The sequence below is a fragment of the Argiope bruennichi genome, chromosome 8, assembly GCF_947563725.1.
Source record: "Argiope bruennichi chromosome 8, qqArgBrue1.1, whole genome shotgun sequence".
Classification (NCBI taxonomy): domain Eukaryota; kingdom Metazoa; phylum Arthropoda; class Arachnida; order Araneae; family Araneidae; genus Argiope; species Argiope bruennichi.
Window position 1 is genome coordinate 70,865,459 of NC_079158.1, and position 27,489 is coordinate 70,892,947.

General features: G+C 32.1%; 1 protein-coding gene across 2 annotated transcripts in view; it reads right to left on the bottom strand.

Annotated features, from left to right (window-relative positions):
• Positions 1-27,489, bottom strand: part of LOC129981119 (uncharacterized) — a 472,677-nt gene that overhangs the window by 427,381 nt on the left and 17,807 nt on the right. For both annotated transcript variants that reach the window (XM_056091801.1, XM_056091800.1), the window contains exons 3-5: positions 17,226-17,273; positions 10,121-10,177; positions 3,400-3,472 (exon numbers count right to left, since the gene is read on the bottom strand). In XM_056091801.1, the coding sequence (XP_055947776.1) occupies positions 3,400-3,472; positions 10,121-10,177; positions 17,226-17,273 (178 nt within the window). The remainder of the gene's footprint in view (positions 1-3,399; positions 3,473-10,120; positions 10,178-17,225; positions 17,274-27,489) is intronic.

Here is a 27,489-nt window from a genome sequence, read left to right on the forward strand (position 1 = left end):
TTCGATTTGAAAAAAGGTTTTCAGTTTTTAATGCTCTTTATCCGAATTTCAATATAAGTAATTAGTTCATGCAAAGAATATAAATATTAATTATAATTCATTTTCTTCGTTTATTTTCCTAAGAATTCTTATTTTCCATTTAAAAAAAATGCCGATGCTGAAATTCTGAAACTATTGAAAAAATAAGGTTTTCCGATAAAATTGAATACTCTTGATTTACAGTATCGACATTGCTTTTTTTAATATTATGGTATTTCTTTAGGTCTATGTTATAAATATAATGAATATGAGTATCCTTTATGTGAATGGCACCTAGACATTGCTTTATTTTGGATTAGTCCTGCCTCTTTCCAAGCATTCAAAGTATATTGGTTAAATTTCAGACTAAACTCATCTTATTCTGGCATAGAAATACACACTGATATCAACATCCTGTAATGTGTAGCTATGTATAGGTGCAAATCAAAATTAATCTCGCTTTTGCTATAAAATATCTGTTTATCGTTGTAATTTTTGTATCTGTTATCATAATGATGGTAGTTCTAAGGTTATGCTTTTCAAGTTTATACTTGATGCTGGTACTCTAATTTCTTCTGTTCAAGTATAAACATGAAAATTATGTTAGTATCATGCATTCAAATGATGTAAACACTAATCCGATTCTTCCAGGACTGAAATCTATAGAAATAACACAATGCAGGGATAATTTTAGACCTTAAAAATGTTTATAGAGGGGATACAAGCTACGGAGTTGCTTGAAAAACTTCAACAAACAAGACGTTCGTTAGATTTCATCATTGATGAGAAGATTGATCACGATTGCTTGAAATATGACATTAGAGAGCGAGAGGCTAAGTATTAGCAAGGCTGCTTATTTAGCTACAGATTAGACATGAATGAATGACATTAGGATGAATTTAGTTATTCATGATGAGTTTGTCTTCCATAAAATCTGTGTAGAAAGTTTTGTTCAATGATAATAGTTACCACATGACAGACCAGAACAAAGAAACCTTTATTATTTGAGTTTGAAATATGTAAATAACCCTTCTTATAGATCAAAAAGTAGTGATATTTGAGCTCAAAAGTAGTAGAAGACCTTACTTATAGACAAGTAGTATAGAATATAAGCGATTTTTTGGTACATTTAGTTCACGTATTATAACAGCATAGAGTCTATCATTTTATCAACATGATATACAACCAACAGGAATAGTTTCCCCAAAACTTTTTCGCATACACTCTAATAAAGGTGTTATCCCAGAGAACGCCTTGCATGGCACTGGTGTACAATAGTTACGAAATACTAGGCTTTGGCGTGAATTTAGCATTTTTGAAGAGTTTCTCGTGCAATTCCTCGCTAGTTATTTGGCGATAAAACCCTGGCAAGCGGTTAATAGTGTCCAAAAATCAAATTTGGGGTTTGGAAGCATTTTTCTCAACCGATTAAAACAAAAATTTGACACATAACTACAATTATATTCACAAAATGACATACCAGATTTGATACATTTAAGTCAATGCATCTTTGAGTTGTCATGTTTACATGTTTCTGAAAGTCCAGACTGACAGACTGTGAATCCCTAGTTGGATTTTGGGCAAACTTTCAAGGGTGTCTAGACTACAGATTTTGATTCTGTGTAACGAACTTTATTAATCTTACTCTTTTTGCTTTGTAATAATCCCGTTAAATTATATTACAGCTGGAAAGACAGACTTCCTCTGAGCGTATTTTGCTCAAAATTAGTTAGAAATCTGCAAATTTGATATAATGACCGTGCACCAAATTTCAATACATTAGCTTAAAGTGGTCTAGGGTTATCTTCATCACAGATAGACGGACATTTTATAAAAATTTGCTTTTCGAATTCTGAGAAGTTTAAGACGTGGGAATTCGTCAAAATCTGGAGTTCGGACTTTTTTACGATTACTGCACTTTTCCATTCTTACTTTTTTATATTACATATACGGAAAAGTAAAATAGGGACAAGAAACCTGACTTTGCCACTGACTAGAACATTAGGTGTATTTGAGAAATAAACCAGAAAGTTGTAAAGAAATGGAACCAGCTTATCCATAGTTTTTCCTTTCATGAGGATCTCTACCTAATAAATTCTGCAGGGAAAAAAAAGCTAACTTTTCATTCCATTATTATCAATATGGCGTCAACGAAGCAAGCAGATCAATACCCTGAATTCAAATCGGCCATCACTGTTCAATGTCAATTTTGGGATTTCATAAAGAACAAAGTGTTTGCAATGCCAGTTGAAGATATTCATAGACTCAAAGTTAAAATCACAGATACTGTGTTTAGTGTAAACATCGAAATGCCGAACAATACTTGGTGAAAATTGGAAAAAACACATTGACATCTTTATTAGCACAAGATATCGTAAGAATGTTGTTGGGCATTTTGTGTTAATAGATTTTTTGAGCCATTAAGAGTGCTCGTTCTGAAATATATTGCCGCATTGAAAAGAATCAGTCGACTCTTGATGGCCGAATGGTCATAGAACTGATCTCATAATCAACGGATTGCGAGTTCGTATCCCGCGATTCACAGTTTGTGTAAATATTTAATTAATTGATTTTATGTTTCTCTTTATTTCATGTTCCAGATGATTCTGGATATTTCTTGAGTTTACCAGACAAGTGTTCTGGACTTTTCTTACTGTCTCCAGAAAAAGTACTCTGGAACTTTCCCTGCTAGTATAAAAGCAGAAGAAGTGTCAGTCTCTGAGTTCTGAGTGCAGTTAATAAATTGGTTTAGCTCTACTTCTTGTGTGTGTCATTGAGTTCCACACTCAAGTACCTACGTGACCATATTTCTGCAAGTGGATTTATTGAAATCTCTATAAAAGTCTTTAAAATATACCGGAATAACTATGAGTTAAATTATAAATAATTTAATATATTTTTTTTTGTAATTACGAAAAATTGTTCGTGACCATTTCGTTTATTTGAAATAAGAGATATTGGAATATAATTGTCTATAGCTCAATTCTAGCCCCTTATGACAGTTTTTTCGACAGATAGAAGACTGCTTTGCGAGGTTTTAAATATTCTACAGAAAAAGAAGAATGCAAACAAATTCATGAATGCATAAATTCCAGATCAATATATATATATATATTTACATATATATATATTGAAATATAGATTGCTGAAACAAATACCTCAAAACGTAAAGAGACTGCGCAGAAGAATGATAAATTTATGGATAAATTTTATTCGTATAAATGAATTTCTTTAAAACTGAATGCAGAAAACACAATAGTAAGAACAATTCAAATATGATTTAAAAAAGATTTTCAAGATATATAAAATGTGAAAACATCAAAATAAAAAAGACAATTGTTTCAATATAAAAAGGAACTAACTAGTACAAAAAATACTCACTATTTATCGTTAGTTATTCTACACGACACTTGACCATAGTTGGGAGATGCTGGTCTTTGGCATTGCCGGTTAGCTGAAACAATAAAAACAATATCATATTGAATTCCATTGAAAAAATTGTGGCTTAGAAGGCTTTGCTATATCTTCAGAGATTTACCAAAAGCAGAAAAACAAAGAATTGCTTGAAGGAGAAGTTAAATAATATAACTTTATAATAATACATAAAAAAAGATATTACCTTAACAATAAATTTGTGATTTCAACTTTTTTTTCGTTATTTTCCAAAACCAATTAGAAGTTTAAAAAGTTACTGAAAGAATTCATTTAAACCCATTGAAACTGTCACTTATTTAGCCATTTCTTTATTATCTCTCTCTCTCTCTCTACAGACACACTGAGTGACCAAATTATTATGACCACTCTCAAAATATAGTGTTGGATTTCCTTTAGACTGTAACACTGCTCGCATTCTTCTTGGCATAGATTCTATGAGATTTTGATAGGTGGTAGGAGGAATTAGACCCCATATCCGATGAACAGCACTTTATAGTTCCTTCAGATTGAATGGCACTAAATCCAGCTGTCTGATGCCCCGTTCGATTTAATCCATCAAATTCTCAATTGGATTGAGATCTGATGATTGTGAACATATAAAGCCAACGAAGACAGATAAAGCCAGCGTCATTTCTTCAAATCGTCTGGCGACAATACCAGCTGTATGACAAGGAGCATTGTGTTGCTGAAAGTATTCATCCCAGGCAGGGTACACCGTTAACATAATAGGATGTACTTTATCTGCTAGAACACTTAAGTACCCTTGGGCATTCAGAAGTTGTTCCACAGTAATTAAAGGACTCATGCAATGCCTAGAAAACATCCCCCACACCATAATATTTCTTCCATCAGCTTGAAATGTTGTGGCAATGCAGTTGGTGTTCATGTTTTCGTTCTGTTTTCGCCATATCCGAACCCTCCCATCTGCATATTATAAGGGAAAACGTGATTTATCAGACCACATGACCTTTTTTCAGTCATCTACTATCCAATCCTTATGTGTCTTTGACAACTGGAGACGTCTGCTCTTGTTCATGGCTGACAGCAAAGGCTTTCAAACAGGTCGTCGGCTCTTATAGCATATACGGTGTAAGGTGCGCCGTAAAGTTCGTTTCGTTCGCAGTTGCTCCTTCATTAAGATTCCCCACTATATGAAGTACTTTTGCTCTTTTGTTGGAATGGACAACTCTGGCAAGTTTCCTTTCAGCTCGAGCATTCAGTAGCCTATGACGACCACAAGCCTGACGTTGATACCCGGTTTTCTGCTTGGTAAACCACTCTGTACACAGTAATAATTGCTGCTCTCGAACCTTTCACAAGAGCAGCCGTTTTGCAGATACTGCTTCCAACATTTCGAGCTCCTATAATCATCCAGTGCTCAAACTCAGTTAAGGCTCGTTGTTTGTCCATATCTCCGCGCGTAACACAGTGTAGTTGCTGATTCACTTGCTTTGTATTTCCTTTTTTTATCAATATAGTCCTCTTGCGTCAACACTGTGATGCAATTGCTCATTTTGCATAAAACTGTCAGGTGGTCATAATAATTTAGTCACTCAGTGTATATATATTCTCCTTTTGAAATTGATAATAATTTATGTGCTTGAAACGCTTTACATATCTGTCAGCGTTTCGAAATATTCAATAAAAAGTTAATAAGTATTCACAACTTCAAGGAAGCTTTAAAAAATATTTAAATGAATAAAATATATGTACACGTTAAAGTCTGTGAAGTTTATATAACGTTTATGAAGTCTGTAAGATTAGAATAGTACTTATAACCAATTAAATTCTATTCTGGATATTTCTAAAACATATATCTAAAAATATTTTTAACCTAAATTCTGCTGAAGAAAAATAGCTGATATGTTTTTAGACAAAAACTTTGTTTCAGTAATCGACAAGTACCATAGCCCAGATCATATTTAAAGCTTTCTATATTGTTTTGAAAAATGCATAAAACTATAAAAATTCATTAGTTATTTAGAAGTTATTACTAGTTCATCAGTTGTAAAATGGAAATTTGCTACAACATTGTTTACAGATTCCGGTTCCCAAACTTCAGACTATGGTTATAATGCAGTTTTAGATTAAGGTAATAAACGGCCATAGTACTTATTTACTCTTTAATGGGCAGGAATAAAAGAAATCTTCCTGTAACGGTTCGAACGTAGAAAATTGTTTTTCAATTATTATTCTAAAACTGTCTGAAACGCAGTAAGTCGTATTCAGAGAATTATCCCAAGACTGTAATTAATTTTACATTAAATAAGTAAATATTTGTAAATAAGTAATAATTTTCTGTGTATAAAAATCAGACTTTCATTGATTTGTTAACTACGAAAACTTTATTATATTTTATATATATATATATAAAAGTTATTAATTACAATAACAGTTAAATCTGTAGATATATTATAAGTAAAACGTAAAATCAATTTTTTAGAGACATTACTTTACATGTAGAATAACTGAGACGGAAAATCTGAAGATTATAAGTTAAATGGTGCACAAAGCATATAAGATGGTTCATACAGTTTCATAAGCTGGTTCGTGTAGTAACGACTTAAAATAAGTTAGAGGGCAAAACTTTAATCTCTCCTTTTTAGTTAATTAAATTTTATGATTATGTTAACATAGTTAAAATTTTGTTTTTGTTTGATTAAGAACTAAAGAGTTCAAAATTGCATAAAAAGCAACACATGAATGGAAAAAATCTCATCTCTCAAAATGTGTCCGAGTCACCAAAGACAATCAACAATCGTACGGGATTTTATATTTGTTTACAGTCTGATAAAACAGGCACGCCCATCAAATGGAATATTCGTCGGAAAAAAAATTGTGTGTATTAAAAGCTCTATTTTGGGCAGTGAGCTAAGGAATTAAATATTAATGGAACAAAACATTCACACTCATTGCTACATCGGAAAAAGAAAATGTGTTTGAAAAACATGTACTACAACATCTACATATGAAAACAAACATGTTTAGTCACTTAGTGTGAAAACTAAAGAGACCAACCTGCAATTATTTTCTCAAATTATAAGGCATTTGGTAATTTTTTAAGGCCAAATCTGTTAGAGTTTTGGTTACATGGTGTTTAGGAAATTTTCATTTCAATATAAGAAATTATTGTAATAGAATGTAAGTGAATGTATGGAGACACCAAAGTAAATTTTCATTCATTTATTTTTTGGATTGTTACTTTACCAGATCATGATAAATAGAAATATTATGAAATCTTTGAAATACTTCAGTTTATATTTTATTATATAATGGTTAGGGATTATCTTACTTTTAAATGGTTTATTTGGTTTTTAGGTTATATATGAAAAAGTCAAGTGAAGATGATTTAAACTTAATCAGTTATGGAAACTTTATACCATTAAAAAGACTTAAATGAAACAAAGCATTGATTTATATAAATAGATTTGCTAATAAAGTCTCATTACTAGTCATAATCCGTGGAGGCAGTTGTTTTCTAATACAGTAACGAAACGAATCAACCTCGATGTTGACACTTGAAACATTGTTATGTCTGTGTATGTGTGTGTGCACGCGCGCATGCGTTAAGAAAGCTAGAAAAACACACGAGTCGCTCACACATCTAATAATTTAAATTTGATTTACAAGCCATAATGAACTTCAACTTTTTAAAGAATAATTTAACTTGTAGAATTTAAATGGAATAAAAAATAAAAATTAATATTTGCTAATAATTATATTGCTAAAATTTTTTGAATAATTTAAAAAAATATCTGTATGACTTATATTTAAAATCGATATTTGTGTGTGTGGGGGGGGGGGTTGCTTGGGAAGCATAATGAAACATTTGGAAATACGAATCTCCAAATGTTTTTTTATCATAAAAAACTCTTATAAGTATGTTATTTTAAATTTATATAAAATAATTTGGTATTTCAAAAATATAACTGTTTGAAAAGTTTAAAAAAACCGAAATTACATTCTGAAAACAGAATAGAAAACTATACAGATTTCTCAAAATTTTGAATTATGATTTGCATGAAGTCATGAGAAATTTTCTTTCAATATATTAAAAGTATTTTTTGTTTATTAAATTAAAAACATAGCTCTTACTCCCTGAAAGCTAATCAACCTATAATATTTTTCTCTATGGATTTTCAAATAAACTATGGAAATCATTTAAATGTATTCAATAAAGTAAAAATTTGCAGCAAATCAGGTTTCTCCGCGTGTCTACTTAGCTGTGAGTATATGCTAGCGATTCAACCTTGAGAAGAGAACAGAAAAAGAAATACTACTACTTTTTTATGCAACCACTAATAACCTGCGAATATGAAGGATGCTAATAAGACTGTTGATTAAAATCTAAATGAATCATTTTGTTTTTAAATCTGAGGACGAAAATTTTGCAGCTATTGAAAAGATAGTACAGCAACCTTCTGATAACCACAATTATTTCTCTGTAGACTAATTTAGATATGAATACAGTAAAGGATGAATGAGATACCATAGAAGACAAAATGTTTTAAAAATGAATACTCCTTATTAAGATAAAAGTATTTCTTTTCAAATTAATATTAATTTCTCATATTTTCATACGTTACTTTATTCGTTTCATTTTCTTTATTAAAAATATTTTCTGTAATAGTTTATTTGTTCATGATATTTCTGATTTCTTAATTAATATTTTACGTCTTGTAATATCGTTATTTATTTATTTTTTGATTATCACATTGCATTGAAAAAAAAATCACTAAAAGACGAAGAATGGCAGAAAATTGGTAATAATATTTTGCTACAAATTATAAATTCCTAGCTACATGCTAAGTTTATTTATTTAGATCATTTTGATTTTTAATTACCGCAATCACAAGCGCACAAAGATGTAAAACGTCGGGCATTAAATCATTCGAAGGTATTAAATCAATTTTGAAGAATATATACAATTTCTTTTCTGGAATTCTAGATTTTAAGGGAAGTCAAAATTTTTGTATGTAAATAGTTACATATATTACAATTTGTAGAAGCATAAAAGAATTTCTTACAAAATTTGAATGTTATCTAAAATTTTGTTTGAAATACCAAATTCCCTTCATCCAGCATGTCGCATTCTAATTATCTAACAATGGAAAAATACTTGCTATTCGAAAAAAAAGGTTTTCCTCCTGGATTCATGCAGCCCTAAAAGCCCTATTATTAGAAATGAATATTTTATTTTTCAATCTACTGTGCACTTATCGTGTATGCCAATATCAAAGATCTCTAGTGGCCTTTCCTCAAATTTCTTTTAGGACTTACCTCGAGTTTTCCGACAGCATTCTATTTACCTTCTCATTCTCTATATTATATTATATATATATATATATATATATATATATATATATATATATATACTTGCTTATTTTTATGTCACACAAATTTGATTTTGGCTAACACCACCAAACTCCATTATATTCAATATGCAAAGATTTCCCTAAAATGGAAACATTCCCAGGTTTAATTGGCGATTTTCAGATTGCGTCAAGATCGTCAATCTCTACTTATAATAAAGACGAATGTGTGTGTGTGTGTGTGTGTGTGTGTGTGTGTGTGTGTGTGTGTGTGTGTGTGTCAGTGTATGTGCTTTTCAGTGCTCTACAGACCGTTTGATCTGGAACTACTAAATTTGGCTCAAATATATTTTGGAGGTTAGAAATGTGCACCTTGAAGTCATTCTTTAAAAATATTAATTATAATTTTAAGTATTTTAAAATTAAGTTTGATTTTATGTTTCTTTCGCAATAACTTCCTAAATTATTCCAACACAAAAAGGATTTTTAAATCATTTTAAAGTTTAAAAAATTATCCTTTCAATTATACCAATTTAGTTGCTGGAAAGATACTTTTGTCTAGATTTATTTATCTTTTAAATACATTTTTAGGTATATTTGACTACAACAATTGGGTATTTTTCGGTTAGCTGGGTATAAACGAAAGGTCCCTAATTAATTTGGACTTGAGCCAAAAAATGTCGCCAAGACCTGCGCCAACTTGCGTACAAATCTAACGCTACAACTCTGTTTTGGCGACGTTTTATATATCGCAGATCTAAATTATTTGACGTCTTTTCACTTGCGTCTGGCTAACCGAAAGTACCCAATATTTTTATTTCTGTAAAAACCTAAACCGTTTTCATTATATCATCAAATATTTGATCATGCGACTTCCTTCCATTGTTGAAAGTTAAGGAAGAATTTGTTTAATATTTATGTAGTTTGATATTTCTCGAGTATAAATAAAAATAAATGATATTACAATACCATTAAATTTATAAGATAGTTGTATCGGGCATTTATTCTTTTAATAAAGTTATTATGTCATGAGATAGGTCCAGATGCATAAACTTCTTTTAACGATTTACATCAAATTTTGATTGGAGTTTACCATTTTGTTGTTATAACAACATACCAAATTTCATTGCTCTAACTCAGTGCAGTTTTATGTTATCGTATTAACTTACAGGACGACAGGTAGATATAATTCCAAAAGTTTTTTTCGAAATCGACTATATATGAACCAAGGATATTTGATAAAATCCCTAGGACGAATTCTTTGATGATTACAATGCTCCATTTTTTTTTATTTTGCATATTTCGTGTAGAAGAAAGTTAACGTAACTAAATAAACAAATAAATAACTAACTTACAGATAGATGTAGATCCTGAATAACCTGAATAATGAGAACGTGAAACTTGAGGCTCACCTATAAAAGTGAAATAGAAAATAAATCGGTTTTTAATTATAGAAATGTATATTAAAAATAAAATATTGAAAAAACGGTATTTTTTATAAAGGTTTCATATATGCAAGGAAATGCATTATATTCGAAACTGAATTGATTCAATTTAAATACAAAAATAAAGACAACTTGAGCGACCAAAATACAATGAGATTACGAGATAAAATTATATTTAAAATTTATGATATAATCCATAAATATAATCCATACGTTAGCCCTTTTGAAAATTTCTATACTACGAATATATAAGAACTAGTTCAAAACTGTATGTCTAAAATAATTTTAGAATGATTATTTTTCAAACAAGGTATATTTCCATAAGAAATCCACAAATCAAATATTTTAGGTATATTCTTTTTCTTATTTGAGAATTTTTTTCTAATACTTAAAAAACAGTATTATTTTAGAAGTATTTTTTAATAGTTTTGATGTTCTTGTGAAATAAGTTCGTTAAATTCTAAATTAATAGAATTTCATCAATTTTAACAATATTAATTTTCCTAGGATTACAAACAAACGAACTTGACAAAATCTATGACAAAAACCTTATTAATCAGATTAGATAAAAACTATAAAATAGGAATTCTGTCCAAAACGAACTTATAAGTTAGGGTGTTTACTTGTCGACTATTAAACCGTTTTTTTATTGGCTTGTTGAATTTGGGCATGTTGGTTGGTTGATTCAGGTTTAATGGCGCAAGAGCCAAAGGTAGGTTTTACTGCGGAAATCGTATGGTTCGAGATGATATCACGTGAGAAGTTTAAAAGTACATTAAAAATCAGGTCAGTAAAACAGCAACAATCAAAACATGAGAGATAAGTTAGGTAAAACAAGTTTTAATCGAAGAACATCTATATAAAATGATAAAATCCAATAGCTTTTAAAAAGTTAAAAATATACAGATGGGGAGGTTCTCCCACTAATTCTCGTATGTTAAGTGAAGTTGAGTTAAAATATTTCATGCGATGAGAATTAAAATTGGAGCACTCAGCTAGGATATGCGCAACAGTAAAATCAACATTACATGATAGGCATCTGGGCGCTCTCACCAAATAATAGATATTTGTGAGTGAAACGAGTATGACCGATTCGAAGTCGAGTCAGTTTCACATCGGCTGTTCTTATGGAAACAAAAGGCCACAAATGAATATGCGGTTTAATGAAATGTAGCTTATTATGAGTCTCCAGATCCCAAGACTCCTGTTAAAGGGAATGGTTATAATGAATAATTCTAAGTTTTGAATCACTATATGGAATTGATGTCTGCTATAAACTAGAAGCTGCTTTGGCAGCGCAATCAGTGTCTTCATTGCCCAAAATTCCAACGTGACCAGGAACCCAGCAGAATGAAACTAAAAAGCCCCTGGCCTGAAGTGTTTGCAAGCAACACTTCAGGCCAGGGGCATCAGCCTTTTCAACTACATAAACAACAAAATTTAATAGAATTTTAAATAAAATCTGGCGGAAAAATATTTTAAAAATTGTGCAAGATGCTAACAGAGGTGACTTATTTAGTGCCACTATCTGAATGCACCGATAATTCAATTTAGAAAGAATATATCCAAACAATAAAAAAAAAGCGGGACGCATTAATAAACCATCAAGAGATCTTTTTGTTAAAGAAGAGTCTGCTTTGATTGCTACACTCGCATTTAAATATTCATGAAATTGATGACATTAAAGGTAGCAGAAGAAAGTCAATTTATATAATCGTGACTCATAATCATCAGGTATATCACACTGCAGCTAAAATTAAAAGTAATAAAGAGTTTATGTATCCTTCAAATATGCCCCAAAGACAGTTCATAATTATTAAGAGTTGACACAGCAAAGTATTTTTTCCCAATATTGAAACGTCCAATGCGCTCAATATTCTTAAAATTGGAAATATATTTAAAATGACGTAAATAATTATGTTTTGTTTGAATCAGTAAACACAATGCTGAAAAATATAGAAACTAAATTTTTAAATTCATATTTAGTCAAAATAATCTCGAATTGCAGGCATTTAAAAAAATCTATGTGAATAATCTTCCTGGGAGATTCTCATACATACGGTTATGTATTCGTAAATTCGCTGAACAAATTTTGACTCGAATTGAGGTGGATGAAAATTACCTTCGGAAATGGTTCTTCAGTGACGAATCCACTTTTCATGTGTCAGAAAAAGTGAATAAACATAACTGTAGAATATGGGGCTCGGAGAATCCGCACGATTATTAAAAGTCAAAATTTGTTCAGCGAATTTACGAATATATAATCGCCTTCAGCTGAATGCCTACAAAGTGCAAATTGTGCAAGCTTTACACTTTAATCTCATTAATAAAATTCTTTGAGTTGTAATTTACGAATACGTAATCGGTTTTTGCGTAATATTTTTTATTCGAAAGTTATGAGGTACGGAAACCCCGACAATAATTAATGAACACCCTATATATTTTTCATTGTATTAAATTGTTGCACTTAACTGCTGTCCATAATTTTATATAATGATATTTATATGAAAGAGAAATGTCAAACATTTCACTCTACCTTAAAAAGAAACTAAATAATTTCAAAGTATAGTTTTTTTTATGACCTATTTGTAATTAACCGTAGTTTTAATAACCATTTTAAAGACCAAGTTATTATATGAAATGAATAAAATAATAACAATAATCTTCATTTAAATGCTTGAGTGTTGTGTAATTCATCTGTTTCCAATATTACTGTAAAATAGTACTAATATATAAAATTTCTTAATTTGATCTGTCTTAATCGGAGGAAAGTGGAATTTTTTTTAATGTTATGTCAAGTTATTTTATTAAATATGAAGAACAGAATGTGGGGACTATAGTAAAATTTAGATATTACTATTTTTTAGCAATATATTTCTTGATTAAACAAAATCCTAAAATATGTTGTTTCATTTGAAACATTTTTCAAAAAAATACCTGGACCATGATTCGAGTTACAAGTGTAAGTTTTAAAGAGTAGCAATCCTATAGAAGAATAATGTTATATTGTGTACAAAAGCACATCTTTTTTGTAGCAACATTAAGATTCATTTTTATACATCAATAGACTCCCGTATCTTGTAAGAATTTTTATGGACTAGATCTTTGAAGCATTTCTCTTGTAACTCATCCTTCAATTGTTTGATTTTGTCTTTATCTGAGGATTAGGCGTTCTCTTGAGAAAAATTGAAGGATTTCCCAATGTCAGAAGATAAATTGCCTCCGCAGCATGCTTTAAGGCTTATCTACTTAGAAGAATAAATTTTTTCGTGTGTCCTATGAATTCACAGCCAGAGCTAAAGTTTTAAAAATATTTCTCAAGTTTTGTAGAGGAAATAAAGAAAGTTAATATTTGTTTGAATAGAATTTGAGGCTTTGTGCATATGTTTCTAATTTCAAAATTATAAATTCAATCAACCTTTAGATGTAGAAGAACAATTTTGCATAGTATTTTTTCATATTTAAATGATGAGTTATGAATTAGATTCTATAAACTTTTATGAATGTTGACAAAATTTGTAAAAACATATATGTGCTATCTCATAATCCAGTATTGTTTCTATTATCGCTAATGAGCGGCTTAATAGGCTGAATAAACTATTATAAATATCGCTTAAATTAACGGGAACGGCCACTCTAAAAAACGTTCTCCCAAATAATAATTTTATTTCCCCTCCTCTCACGTAAATTGTGGATATAGGGCCTGATATGATAGAGGAATCCGAGTATTATTATTAGAATATCATAAATTAGAGTTTTGTTGTTGTTTCTTATTGCACTTGTCATGGACAAGCCCGCTGTTACGAAGACAGCGATTTTAAGCCGGTGGGGGAGCGTCTCTAGTTTTTATAGTGACGCCATCTAAGGCCAAGAGTACGAATTAACCACACACACGTCACAACCCTTTTTATGGGGCGGACTTCATTCGCTCAATTCATTCACTCATCCACAGATCGTAATTTAGACCTGAATCAGAGAACGATCACACCTGATCCAGTACCCCCAGTGGTATTACTCTCGACATGGAGGACTCTGTGACCACGACAGATTTATACGCGCGCCAGCCACCAAGCATGCGGGGAATCTTCAGTCGGCGGAGTTCGAACTCGTAACCTAAGAGGCGCGAATCCAACGCTCTACCAACCAGGATATCCTGGCCCTACCGGTTTTGTACTTCTTTGTAAAGAAACTGGGTATACATTTTGGTCATCTTTGTTTTGATCGCCTGAATTTAAAATTTAACATAAAATTACAATTTTAATAATAATACAACACATTCATTTATCTATATCGTTACGTATTTTAGTTTACGTTAGTTAGTTAGCTATTATATGCAAGCGATTGTATAGATAAAAAAATAATCGTATGCTTTGACGGATTGGGGCCAAAATTCGATATGTTCTGCATTCTACGATTCCAACTTTTATTTAATTACATGTTTATGTTCTAAAGATATAGTGTTTACTTATATTTAGACAATTACATTTCTTTCCAATGAGTAGATTCGTTGAAAATCTTCAAAATAAAATCTACAAATCTCGTATATAGACGACAGACAAAATTTCATGTCGTTAGCTCAAAGTGTTTTTGAGTTATTGTGTTCAAAGACAGAGTAACAGGGAGATATAATTCCAAAAATATGTTTTTAGGACCCAAGAAGGTCCCAAACATAGATTTGTTCAAAATCTCTGGGTTTTTTTTTTTGATAATTACATTAGATTTAAATGCTTCACGTATAAGAAAGTAAAAACAATTTTGTGGATTTACTTGTTACAGGGACTATAAAAATACAGATAAAAATAAAATATTTGAATTTTTTCGTTGGCATCTATATCGGTGAAATATAGCGATTAAGGATAGGGTAAGACACAGATATACATGAAATTTTTTTTTCTATATTTACGAATAAATAAGTAAAATTAGAAATTCGATAATAACAATAACATCTTTAAAAAAAGGAAAAAAGATGGCAATAGGAAGGACGAACATTATTTCGTTTTCTACTAATTCAGATAAAATCAAAAATTAAATCTTTACGAATAATAAGGATGATTGTTAATGTATGTGTGTATGTGGATACTGGCTGTCCACAGGACATACCGTTTGATCCAAAATCACAAAACTGGCATGAATATACCTTGAAGGATGAGAATGAGCAACTCCGAGAGTGTTTTTTTGGAATTTGAATTAGAATTTTATTAAAGTAAATAAGCTGAATTTGGGCATTTTTTCAGCGAAAATTTCCGAAATTATAAGCGCATAAAAATACATTTTACACCGTTTCAAAGTTCAAAAAATTGTCTTTTTAAGTATACCAAATTTAATAATCATACAAATTTTCATTGAATTTTGGAAATTTTTAAATACATATTTTAATTTTAAATTTTTACAGACTATATTTTTGCACTAAAACTCAAGCTAGTTTCATTTTTTTCCCATCAGATTTTCGATTTGTTGGCTTCATTATTGAAAATGAAAAAAGAACGATTTTCTTTAATAACTGTATAAGTTATAATGCAAATAAAGAAGTGAAATCTTAATGTTGCGAAATTTATTACTTATATGAACCACATATTTACATTTTTAATAGTGCTGTAATGTCATGGGATTAGTTTCCATTAGAAAGTACCACGCACATAATTAGCAGAGCATTTGTAAGACAATTTAAGTAACATACCTTGAATAACGAGCAATTTCATTGTATCAAGGATATGAAGTTATATCTAAACGATTTATATGAAATTAAATATAACCAATATTCCCGGTAAGCCTGCTACTCGCCTGAGACATATATTAAGAAAATAAAATTATAGAACAGGAAAAACCACGTACAATTAAGAGATGGAATTCCAAAATAGTTACGTTTTTATTGATATAAGTAAGTAATGTTCATGCATAATAGAACGTGTTAAGGCTGTTAAAATATCAACGGTAATATGCATCAGACGATAATACATCACAAATTGATGCTTAAATACAATTTGCTTAGAAAATCGTAGATGTTAATTTATACATGACATATTTAATTGAAATTAAACTAGACCAAATTTCTGGTGTACCAGCCAATTTCCAAACCAAGATAATTCATTAATTAATTTAAAAATTTATTAGAACGAGGCAATAAGGTGTGCAACCATCGAAGTTCTCTATTTAATTCTTAACTAATTTAACTACGATATTCTAAATCACAGATTACAAAATCAATCCTGTTTCGTTAATTATTTTTCAGTATAGATATTTATGTAGGTCTTCACAATAAATAAAAAGGTACTGTTCATTGCGATGCAAGTAAATTTTTGATAATGGCGCCTAAGTCATTTGCCCAGGGTGCTCACACCTAGTTACACCATTTTGTTATAATCACTAGTAACAAAAGCATCCTTATTAAGTTGAATAAATTAAAGGATGCTTGTGTATGTTGTGGCCGATTTATATGAGCGAGGATAGAACCTGGGACATTGTGGTTCGCAGCCGAATAACATGGCCACAATACAAAAGCAATGCCTCTTACAGCGTAGGTGTTAACTGTCTTATAAGCTTTTCACCACAATGTTTTTCCTTACTCAAACAGTGAAAAAAAGGAAGGGGGAATTTCAATCTTTTAATGATAAAATGTTGGCATTATTAAAATATATTTAAATTTCCCTAAACTACTGATAAAAAACCAACGGGATTGATCTCCTCCAAACTTTCCCGCCAATTTTCTATTATCTTATCATGCCTTATCATGTCAGTGCATACAATATTACGAAATATCAACGTTTGGCGTGAAATTTTACTAGATCTATCGCGTCATATTTGGCGAAATGTTTGGAGATTAATTCCTAGCAGGCAGTTAATAGTATCCGAATAAATATGTGCAGTAGGCACGTTTTTATTTATCGACTGAAACAAAAATTTGATACAAAACTGCAATTGTAGTCCCAAAATCCCATGCCAAATGTGAAGTATATAAATCACTGCGTTTTTGAATTATCGCATTTACATGCATAATCATAAATGAAAAATTACTTACTGTATGCCTGGGATTCAGAGTAATGTGATCGCACGACTTGAGGTTCGCCTATAAAATTAAAAAAAAAAATTAACAAAAGCTAGCAAGGAATGAAAAAAGAAATAAGTAAAAAAGTGATTCTAGATATTAAAACTTTCATTTTAGAACAAGGAAATATTTAAAACATTTTGATTACATTGCAGTTTTATGTTTCTGAATTTGGTTTGCTTGATTAAAAATATATTTATCAATACTTTTATGATTATTTGTAAAATCAAAGAATCAATATTTCATTTCTGGTCGATTTTCATTTCATATAAATGCTCATAATCTTTAGACACATCATCAATGATCATTATCCCTCTTGCGTCTGATATTTGAGAGAATATATCTACTCACCAGCGCACCATGTACTAACAATAAAAGAGAAAATCACCAATAACAGAAAAAAAACATTTTAGTGTGCTTCACAATTTTTTACTTGCCCTACTTCAACCACGATGACACTTTGCATGCTGCAAATGATACCTAGAACCAAAGAATGTGCCATGCCGAAAAGAATCCATTTAACTTCATGTCTCTGTTAGGTACATCAACTACAGTTGTTTTTTCTTTTCTTTTTAATCTGTCTAGCGCTGGTGATTTTAGTGCTGCAGGTACAGTTCCACCGCTATACATTTTTTTTTTTTAATATGGAGAACACATTCCAATAAAAAAAATTGGTGTTGCTATTGAAAATTTACAAATTTTGTCACTGTTATTATATCTGTTAGTGCTTAACTGTTGTCTTTCATATGATACTTGAGCGCATACCTCAAAATACTTTAACCCAAAATCTTATTTCGCTGCTGTAAACGGTATGATAATATATCGTGATCGTTTTTATTTTTATAATCACCCTGTATACTGGGGGATCACGAACTAATTTAGAGGCTGATGAAATAAATAAGTAGCCTTAATTTAAGAATATTCAATAATGGAAATTGAAAAATACCTATTCAGAGAGTATTTTTCAAAATTATTCAGCTTTCAATAAAAAAGGAAACAGGAATAGTACAAAAAATATTACAAAATACTGTAAAATACTGCTTATGTTGATTATTTGCACTTCTTTTCTATTAACATGGCCATTATTTTGGATCCCATCCACCATAATGCTTAAAAGATTTCCCAATTGTTTATTACGAATTTTCTTTGTCATCTTTTCAATCAGAATTTGAATAAAAAGCAGTGGTAATCTATTTACCCACTCAATATAATGCATTAAACAACAGATTTGTGTATGAAGTTTCATTATGTCGACTTATATAGTATAGGTTGTATAGGCAACAACCGATTTTCCGAGTCATGCAATTTTCCCCGATGATTGTCCATGTCACTGATTAGGAAATAATAGCAGCATAGACACGTGACAGATATTGAGATAATAAATATCGTAAAATATCAGCAATTATAATTGAAAGTAATTATTGATTTCTTTATTATTAAAATTTTAAAAATATGGAACATGTCTGTTTACTCGAACAGTGCTATACTGTAATTAAAGTTCTGTAAATTATTATGAAATGCTGCCCAATTATTTAAAATTTGGAATCTTTAAATTTTGAAATGTTTAGGAATTTTTAATGTTATCTGATACCATAAGCAAAATAATATTCTATAATGGTTTTGAAATTTCATGAAAATATATATCATAGTATTTACATAATGCAACTCAACTCATTAATTAAATTGTCTCATTTTCAAACACGATTCAACAGCACGCAATTCTCATTAAGTTTTCGTTCTGAAGAACTCTCTTAAACCACGGAATAAAACGGCTTTACTGTAATATATTGCATAAGTTATGAAATTCATCTAGGAGATAATGTTTGCGAGATAATGCCAACATCCTTTGTTATAGTGAAACCTGCCAAGGGTCTTAGATTTCTACTCTATGAATAATCTTAACTTTTTGACAAATTTCCCTCAATAAATTAAAATGTTTCTATTTCGAACTAAATTTATATAACTTCTTAGGGGATGGATAGAAATTTAAATAGTTAATGACTGTAAATGTCTCATGGCGTTAAGCATTTTTTGCACATACGAAAACAAAACATGTACCTTATATAGATATTACAATGCATCACAGTCGGCTAATACTAATTAAATTAATAGATTAATTGCCAGAAAGGAGATAGAATTTCATTAAATGGCAAAATTTGTAGACATAATGTGCAGGATTCAGCATTCAATTTATTATGATTTATCTGAATTGCATTGATATCTAAGCATAAACAAATACCCCATACATACACATACTCATTGAATTATGTTTACGAAAATTCCTTGGCATAGTACCAAATTACAGTAAAAAAATATACATCTTACGAATTATAGATACATAGCCTCGAATAGGATAACATTCCAAATCTAATTTAGAAAATCCTAATTTAATTGTTATTTTCTTCACAGAATCAACATTGCCAGAGTTCGATAGACTATAAATAACTAAAACAGATAAATTGTTGTCAAATGTCTGAATACTGCTCTAAGTACGGAAGAAAATAAAAATTAGAAGACAAATACACTTATTTACATAAACAAACATTTACTGCAATCACAAATTCTTAACATCAGACTTAATATCCTCATATCATGCGAGGGAACATTTTTAGCCTTTCAACTACACAACTATTTCAATTTCATTAAAATGTTCTAACATATAGAGTATTCTTTCATTATTTAACAAATTGTTAACAATCACAATATGATTGTTGATCTAACATTCATTTGAATTAAAAAAATTGTAATGGTGCTAGACATTGTAAATTTCCTCACGTGTTTGTGAAAGGTCACTCTGATTATGTCACGCCAATCAGTCTCTGGTAGTTCCTTCCAAGGACATACAATGCCAAGGTTCAGGGTTGAATTCAGAGAATTTTTAAATCCGGAAATGAACATTGCATTTTCAGGAAATCATTCTTTTTCTTTAATGAATCGGTAGCATATCAAACTTAATTAGCTTCGTCTGAGCAATGGATATTGGATTTTTTCTACAGAACCGTATCGACGTGGTGATGGCATTTTAATTATTTTTGATATGCAAAATCGTAATATGAAAAAAAACTCTTTAAAAAATCATTAAAAAGAATAGATAAGATAACGCATCTACTACTTCAATTATTTTTAAAAATTACCCAGCAGAACGTTTCCCTGATGTTGCACACCTAGAAACTGATAAGTGCCATAGTGTGACGGGACATACAAAATGGCAAATATCCCAATGTCAGAATGATAAATTTCCAATGGCAAAATGATGTATTTCCTTTATTTAGAGACAAGATTATCATTATTCTGCCCTCCAAGACTAAAAACAGAGCCTTCATCTCAACATTTGCCAAGGTCTCATATTGTATGTTTATATTACTGATAGAAGATATTGAGAATCGAATCATTGAAACAATTACAGTTATGATATATTATCAAGAGTGTAATGAATATATATGTAATAATGACCATATATCTAGTTAAAACATTATAAATGTAGAATTATTCATGTTTTTAACATGTTTAGATAGAATCGGTAGATGCTTCCTACCATTTATTGTCATAACAAGGTTACTCATGTAGAGCCTTGTGCCAAAAAAAAAAAAAAAAAAAAAAAAAAAACCACACCATACCATTACGTGTCCAAGTAGAACAGCTACCATTTTCCGGATTTCAGAAAAATGTTACTTTATTAATACATGACTGTTAATGTTACTAATAGATGCCAGTTTATCAGCCATTATTGAATGAAAAATTATAATATTCACAAAACTAATACTTTTATCGATATTCTGCTTCATTCATAATTTCCTAAGTCACTAGAATAAAACGTATATCAAACTATGCAATATTATTGTATTTCTAACTCTTTAGGTGAACAATTCAGTGAAAATATTTAAATTACTAAACTCAGTGGTACGACAGCCCATGTGGGTCAAGGCCAACAGTGCCTATATCTGCTTCCTTGACCAAGGTCCCTGGGGTGCAAGGAAAATGTCCATGTTAAGTGGTCAGCCTAACGCGGAACTCCCAGTGTTTAGTTCCCAAGCATGGTTGGGAACAATATTTTGTATTTCCACCACTTTAGGAGAACAATTCAGTGAAAATATTTAAATTACCAAACTCAGTGGTACGACAGCCTATGTGGGCCAAGGCCTACAGTGCCCATATCTGCTTCCTTGACCAAGGTCCCTGGGGTGCAAGGAAAATGTCCATGTTAGGTGGTCAGCCTAACGCGGAACTCCCAGTGTTTAGTTCCCAAGCATGGTTGGGAACAATATTTTTGTATTTCTAGCTCTTTATTAGAACAATTCAGTGAAAATATTTAAATTACCAAACTCAGTGGTACGACAGCCTATGTGGGCCAAGGCCTACAGTGCCCATATCTGCTTCCTTGACCAAGGTCCCTGGGGTGCAAGGAAAATGTCCATGTTAGGTGGTCAGCCTAACGCGGAACTCCCAGTGTTTAGTTCCCAAGCATGGTTGGGAACAATATTTTTGTATTTCTAGCTCTTTATTAGAACAATTCAGTGAAAATATTTAAATTACCAAACTCAGTGGTACGACAGCCTATGTGTGCCAAGGCCTACAGTGTCCATATCTGCTTCCTTGACCAAGGTCCCTGGGGTGCAAGGAAAATGTCCATGTTAGGTGGTCAGCCTAACGCGGAACTCCCAGTGGTTAGTTCCCAAGAATGGTTGGGAACAATATTTTTGTATTTCTAACTCTTTAGGAGAACAATTCAGTGAAAATATTTTAATTACCAAACTCAGTGGTACGACAGCCTATGTGGGCCAAGGCCTACAGTGCCCATATCTGCTTCCTTGACCAAGGTCCCTGGGGTGCAAGGAAAATGTCCATGTTAGGTGGCCAACCTAACGCGGAACTCCCAGTGTTTAGTTCCCAAGCATGGTTGGGAACAATATTTTTGTATTTCTAGCTCTTTAGGGGAACAATTCAGTGAAAATATTTAAATTACCAAAATCAGTGGTACGACAGCCTATGTGGGCCAAGGCCTACAGTTCCCATATCTGCTTCCTTGACCAAGGTCTCTGGGGTGCAAGGAAAATGTCCATGTTAGGTGGCCAACCTAACGCGAAACTCCCAGTGTTTAGTTCCCAAGCATGTTTTGGAACAATATTTTTGTATTTCTAGCTCTTTAGGAGAACAATTCAGTGAAAATATTTTAATTACCAAACTCAGTAGTACGACAGCCTATGTGGGCCAAGGCCTACAGTGCCCATATCTGCTTCCTTGACCAATGTCCCTGGGGTGCAAGGAAAATGTCCATGTTAGGTGGCCAACCTAACGCGGAACTCCCAGTGTTTAGTTCCCAAGCATGGTTGGGAACAATATTTTTGTATTTCTAGCTCTTTAGGGGAACAATTCAGTGAAAATATTTAAATTACCAAACTCAGTGGTACGACAGCCTATGTGGGCCAAGGCCTACAGTGCCCATATCTGCTTCCTTGACCAAGGTCCAAGGTGTGCAAGGAAAATGTCCATGTTAGGTGGCCAACCTAACGCGAAACTCCCAGTGTTTAGTTCCCAACATGGTTTGGAACAATATTTTTGTATTTCTAGCTCTTTAGGAGAACAATTCAGTGAAAATATTTTAATTACCAAACTCAGTGGTACGACAGCCTATGTGGGCCAAGGCCTACAGTGCCCATATCTGCTTCCTTGACCAAGGTCCCAGGGGTGCAAGGAAAATGTCCATGTTAGGTGGCCAACTTAACGCGAAACTCCCAGTGTTTAGTTTCCAAGCATGGTTGGGAACAATATTTTTGTATTTCTAGCTCTTTAGGAGAACAATTCAGTGAAAATATTTAAATTACCAAACTCAGTGGTACGACAGCCTATTTGGGCCAAGGCCTACAGTGCCCATATCTGCTTCCTTGACCAAGGTCCCAGGTGTGCAAGGAAAATGTCCATGTTAGGTGGCCAACCTAACGCGAAACTCCCAGTGTTTAGTTCCCAAGCATGGTTGGGAACAATATTTTTGTATTTCTAGCTCTTTAGGAGAACAATTCAGTGAAAATATTTAAATTACCAAAATCAGTGGTACGACATCCTATATGGGCCAAGGCCTACAGTGCCCATATCTGCTTCCTTGACCAAGGTCCCTGGGGTGCAAGGAAAATGTCCATGTTAGGTGGTCAGCCTAACGCGGAACTCCCAGTGTTTAGTTCCCAAGCATGGTTGGGAACAATATTTTTGTATTTCTAGCTCTTTAGGAGAACAATTCAGTGAAAATATTTAAATTACCAAACTCAGTGGTACGACAGCCTATGTGGGCCAAGGCCTACAGTGCCCATATCTGCTTCCTTGACCAAGGTCCCAGGTGTGCAAGGAAAATGTCCATGTTAGGTGGCCAACCTAACGCGAAACTCCCAGTGTTTAGTTCCCAAGCATGGTTGGGAACAATATTTTTGTATTTCTAGCTCTTTAGGAGAACAATTCAGTGAAAATATTTAAATTACCAAAATCAGTGGTACGACATCCTATATGGGCCAAGGCCTACAGTGCCCATATCTGCTTCCTTGACCAAGGTCCCTGGGGTGCAAGGAAAATGTCCATGTTAGGTGGTCAGCCTAACGCGGAACTCCCAGTGTTTAGTTCCCAAGCATGGTTGGGAACAATATTTTTGTATTTCTAGCTCTTTAGGAGAACAATTCAGTGAAAATATTTAAATTACCAAACTCAGTGGTACGACAGCCTATGTGGGCCAAGGCCTACAGTGCCCATATCTGCTTCCTTGACCAAGGTCCCAGGTGTGCAAGGAAAATGTCCATGTTAGGTGGCCAACCTAACGCGAAACTCCCAGTGTTTAGTTCCCAAGCATGGTTAAGAACAATATTTTTGTATTTCTAGCTCTTTAGGAGAACAATTCAGTGAAAATATTTAAATTACCAAACTCAGTGGTGCGACAGTCTATGTGGGCCAAGGCCTACAGTGCCCATATCTGCTTCCTTGACCAAGGTCCCTGGGGTGCAAGGAAAATGTCCATGTTAGGTGGTCAGCCTAACGCGGAACTCCCAGTGTTTAATTCCCAAGCATGGTTGGGAACAATATTTTTGTATTTCTAGCTGTTTAGGAGAACAAATCAGTGAAAATATTTAAATTACCAAACTCATTGGTACGACAGCCTATGTGGGCCAAGGCCTACAGTGCCCATATCTGCTTCCTTGACCAAGGTCCCTGGGGTGCAAGGAAAATGTCCATGTTAGGTGGTCAGCCTAACGCGGAACTCCCAGTGTTTAGTTCCCAAGCATGGTTGGGAACAATAATTTTTATTTCTAACTGTTTAGGAGAACAATTCAGTGAAAATATTTAAATTACCAAACTCAGTGGTACGACAGCCTATGTGGGCCAAGGCCTGTAGTGCCTGTATCTGCTTCCTTGACCAAGGTCCCTGGGGTGCAAGGAAAATGTCCATGTTAGGTGGTCAGCCTAACGCGGAACTCCCAGTGTTTAGTTCCCAAGTATTGTTGGTCCTCATTTTATCGACCCACTGAAGGGATGAAAGGCTGAGTCGACCTTGCCCAGCCCGAGGATCGAAATTCGGACCTGTGCGTTGGGACTCGGCCACCGGGATTCACTGAAAATTTTTAAGATTTCTTAAAGAATTGGCAAAACAAATTGAAATTCTAATGTTAAAATTATGGAATAAAGAATCTAGTTAATAAAGAGACAGTAGCATTATAAGAAAAAATAGCTGGTATTTAAAAGTAACAAAATTTCAGAACGAACAAATGAAATATAGAACTCATTAGAAAGATTTTTTTTTTTATTTCTACTTTGAATATTTTATCTTAAAGATACGAACGTCATAGGTGAGCTATAGACTAAATTACCTGACTTAATGCTACCAAATTTGACACAAATTCGAAGGACAAGAATGTGCATCGCCAACTATTTTCTTGAAATTTTAATAAGAATTTTAATTGATCAGAAGTTAAGCGAACCTTAGTCATTTTCCTTTTATAACGTAGGAAGATATTCGAGCACAAAATGTTTTGCACCCCTTTAAAATTTAATTGACAACAATTAAAACGTTTTTTATTTTTTATATCTTTTTATTTTTTTTCCCTTTCATTTTATTATCACGATGTTGTTACTGGTATAATGCCCATAAAGATTGTTCATGTATACAATATAATAGCTGTAAGATTTTTAAAATATCACCGCTTTAATGTATATCGCAATGTATTGCTTAATTAACTTAGTTTAGAGAATACTGAAAATTAATTTATGCTTGAGATATTTAAATGAAACTACACGCAACAACAATCTCAACATACAAACTGTCCTCTAAGCCCAAGACAAATCATTAAAAATTCATTCAAATGACGCAATTGGACACGCAGTGTTTGAAGTTCTCCATTCTAATCCTAATTAATTTAACTTTTCGATACTCTAAATCACAGATTACAAAATCAGTCCCGTATTAGCTACTTCGTAATTTAGTTTCGAGTGTAAACTTTTCTATATTTATGTGGCCAGCAGATAAAACTCTTAACTATTCAGGTTGATACTGAAGAGCAGCTTACCAAAAGATTCGGAGTAAATCATTTGATAAATGGCAAGGATAGAAATTCTATCCCCCGCTTTGGGACATGTCACCGCTGTAAGATTTAATTTAATAAATCATGTAGTATACGATAAATAGTTTACGCTGTAAGGGGATTACATTCATTTCTTAACGTTTTTAGTTGGAAGTTTGAAGGAGTGTTGTTTTAAATTCTAAACGTTTACCTTTTACATGAATATTTTTACAGTCTTGAGTTGTAATTTATAGTAATCTTTTCTGATTAACGATTTATGATCAGTTCATACATTTTGATATTCTATTAACCTTATATAAGGCATCGTGTATCCATTTGCCAAACGTTTTTATTTTCTTTTATAAGCTTCACATGACTGTTTCAAAGGGCAACAACGAGTGTTTTAAAATCATTTTTTAATGAGTTTTTATAAACATTTGCAGAAAAGACGGATTCAGGAAAAGAGCGGTACTAGAATTAGATATCAATTTAAAACTTAGAAAAATACCAAAATGTCTGCTGTATAAATGATTCTACCATTAAAAATACTTTCAAAATATTTTTTACATTGTAAAAATATATTGGTAAGTCATATCACTGACTCTTCTACTCGTCCAAACGCACACGGATAAATAATACTGAATGACCGGACTTCCGCAACAGCAGTCCTAAGGATCATCACCGCCCACGGTAAAACTCTTCTCTAAGGAAGTACTTCCCATCATCGATGGGAGGAGTCAGACTTCCACCTTTTTCGTGTACCCTCCAGGGTGGCGAGAACCAACCACCATGCCGGAAGCTTCTCAGCCTTATTTCGAAGTGTCCCCCGAGATTAAAATGTACCGCTAAAATAGATTAATTTGTATTGCAGATCGTTATAATGTGTTTTATGTCACTGCGATATTGTTTAATTCATAATGTAGCCAATTAACACCCTTTAATTGTTTCGTTAAAATTTCAATAGAAAAACTAATCTAAAAATTATTTAAATAATGTTCCTAAATTATATGCAATTATTCAAACCCACATATAACTTTTTGTAAAAGAATAAAAATTCATGCATTTTAGGGTAAAATCTTTCATTTTTCAATTGATTTCATTTCCGAGGTAAATGTTTACTTTAAAACACCATTGTAAACGACAATCAAATGTTTTGATACCATTTAACCTTTATGGGGAGAAAAAAAAATGTTTCACAAGTTGAATGCTACGTCGTCAAATAACTCCTACTATTGTAAGCCTCAACTGTCAAATTATAAGAAACCAACTGTTTCTATGAAAAATCCCTAAGAGTGATCCGAGAGGCATGATCCCCAAGAGTGATCACACCCTCTTCTATAGCAGGAAAAGCAAAAAACATTTATACTCAGCATTACCCATCTATGATCATTGATTTCTCTGCTGATGACAAATCAGTAGAGAATTCAAAATTTGTCATGTGATTTGTGTGTGATGTGTTTGATATTATTATGTATGTCATGTGTTGATACATTTTCAGGAAAAATAATTTCAAATTATAGAAAAGTTTTAAATGTATTTTAATTTTGGTGAACGACAAAATGAATTTTCTTAAAATGATATAATATTGTCGTTTTAAAACGAATAGAGTGAACAGAGTATTAGAATTAAAAACAGCAGTAAAATCCTAACACACGTAAATATCTTAAATTCGAACTCAGATTTTTTTTAATTAAAGTAATAAATGC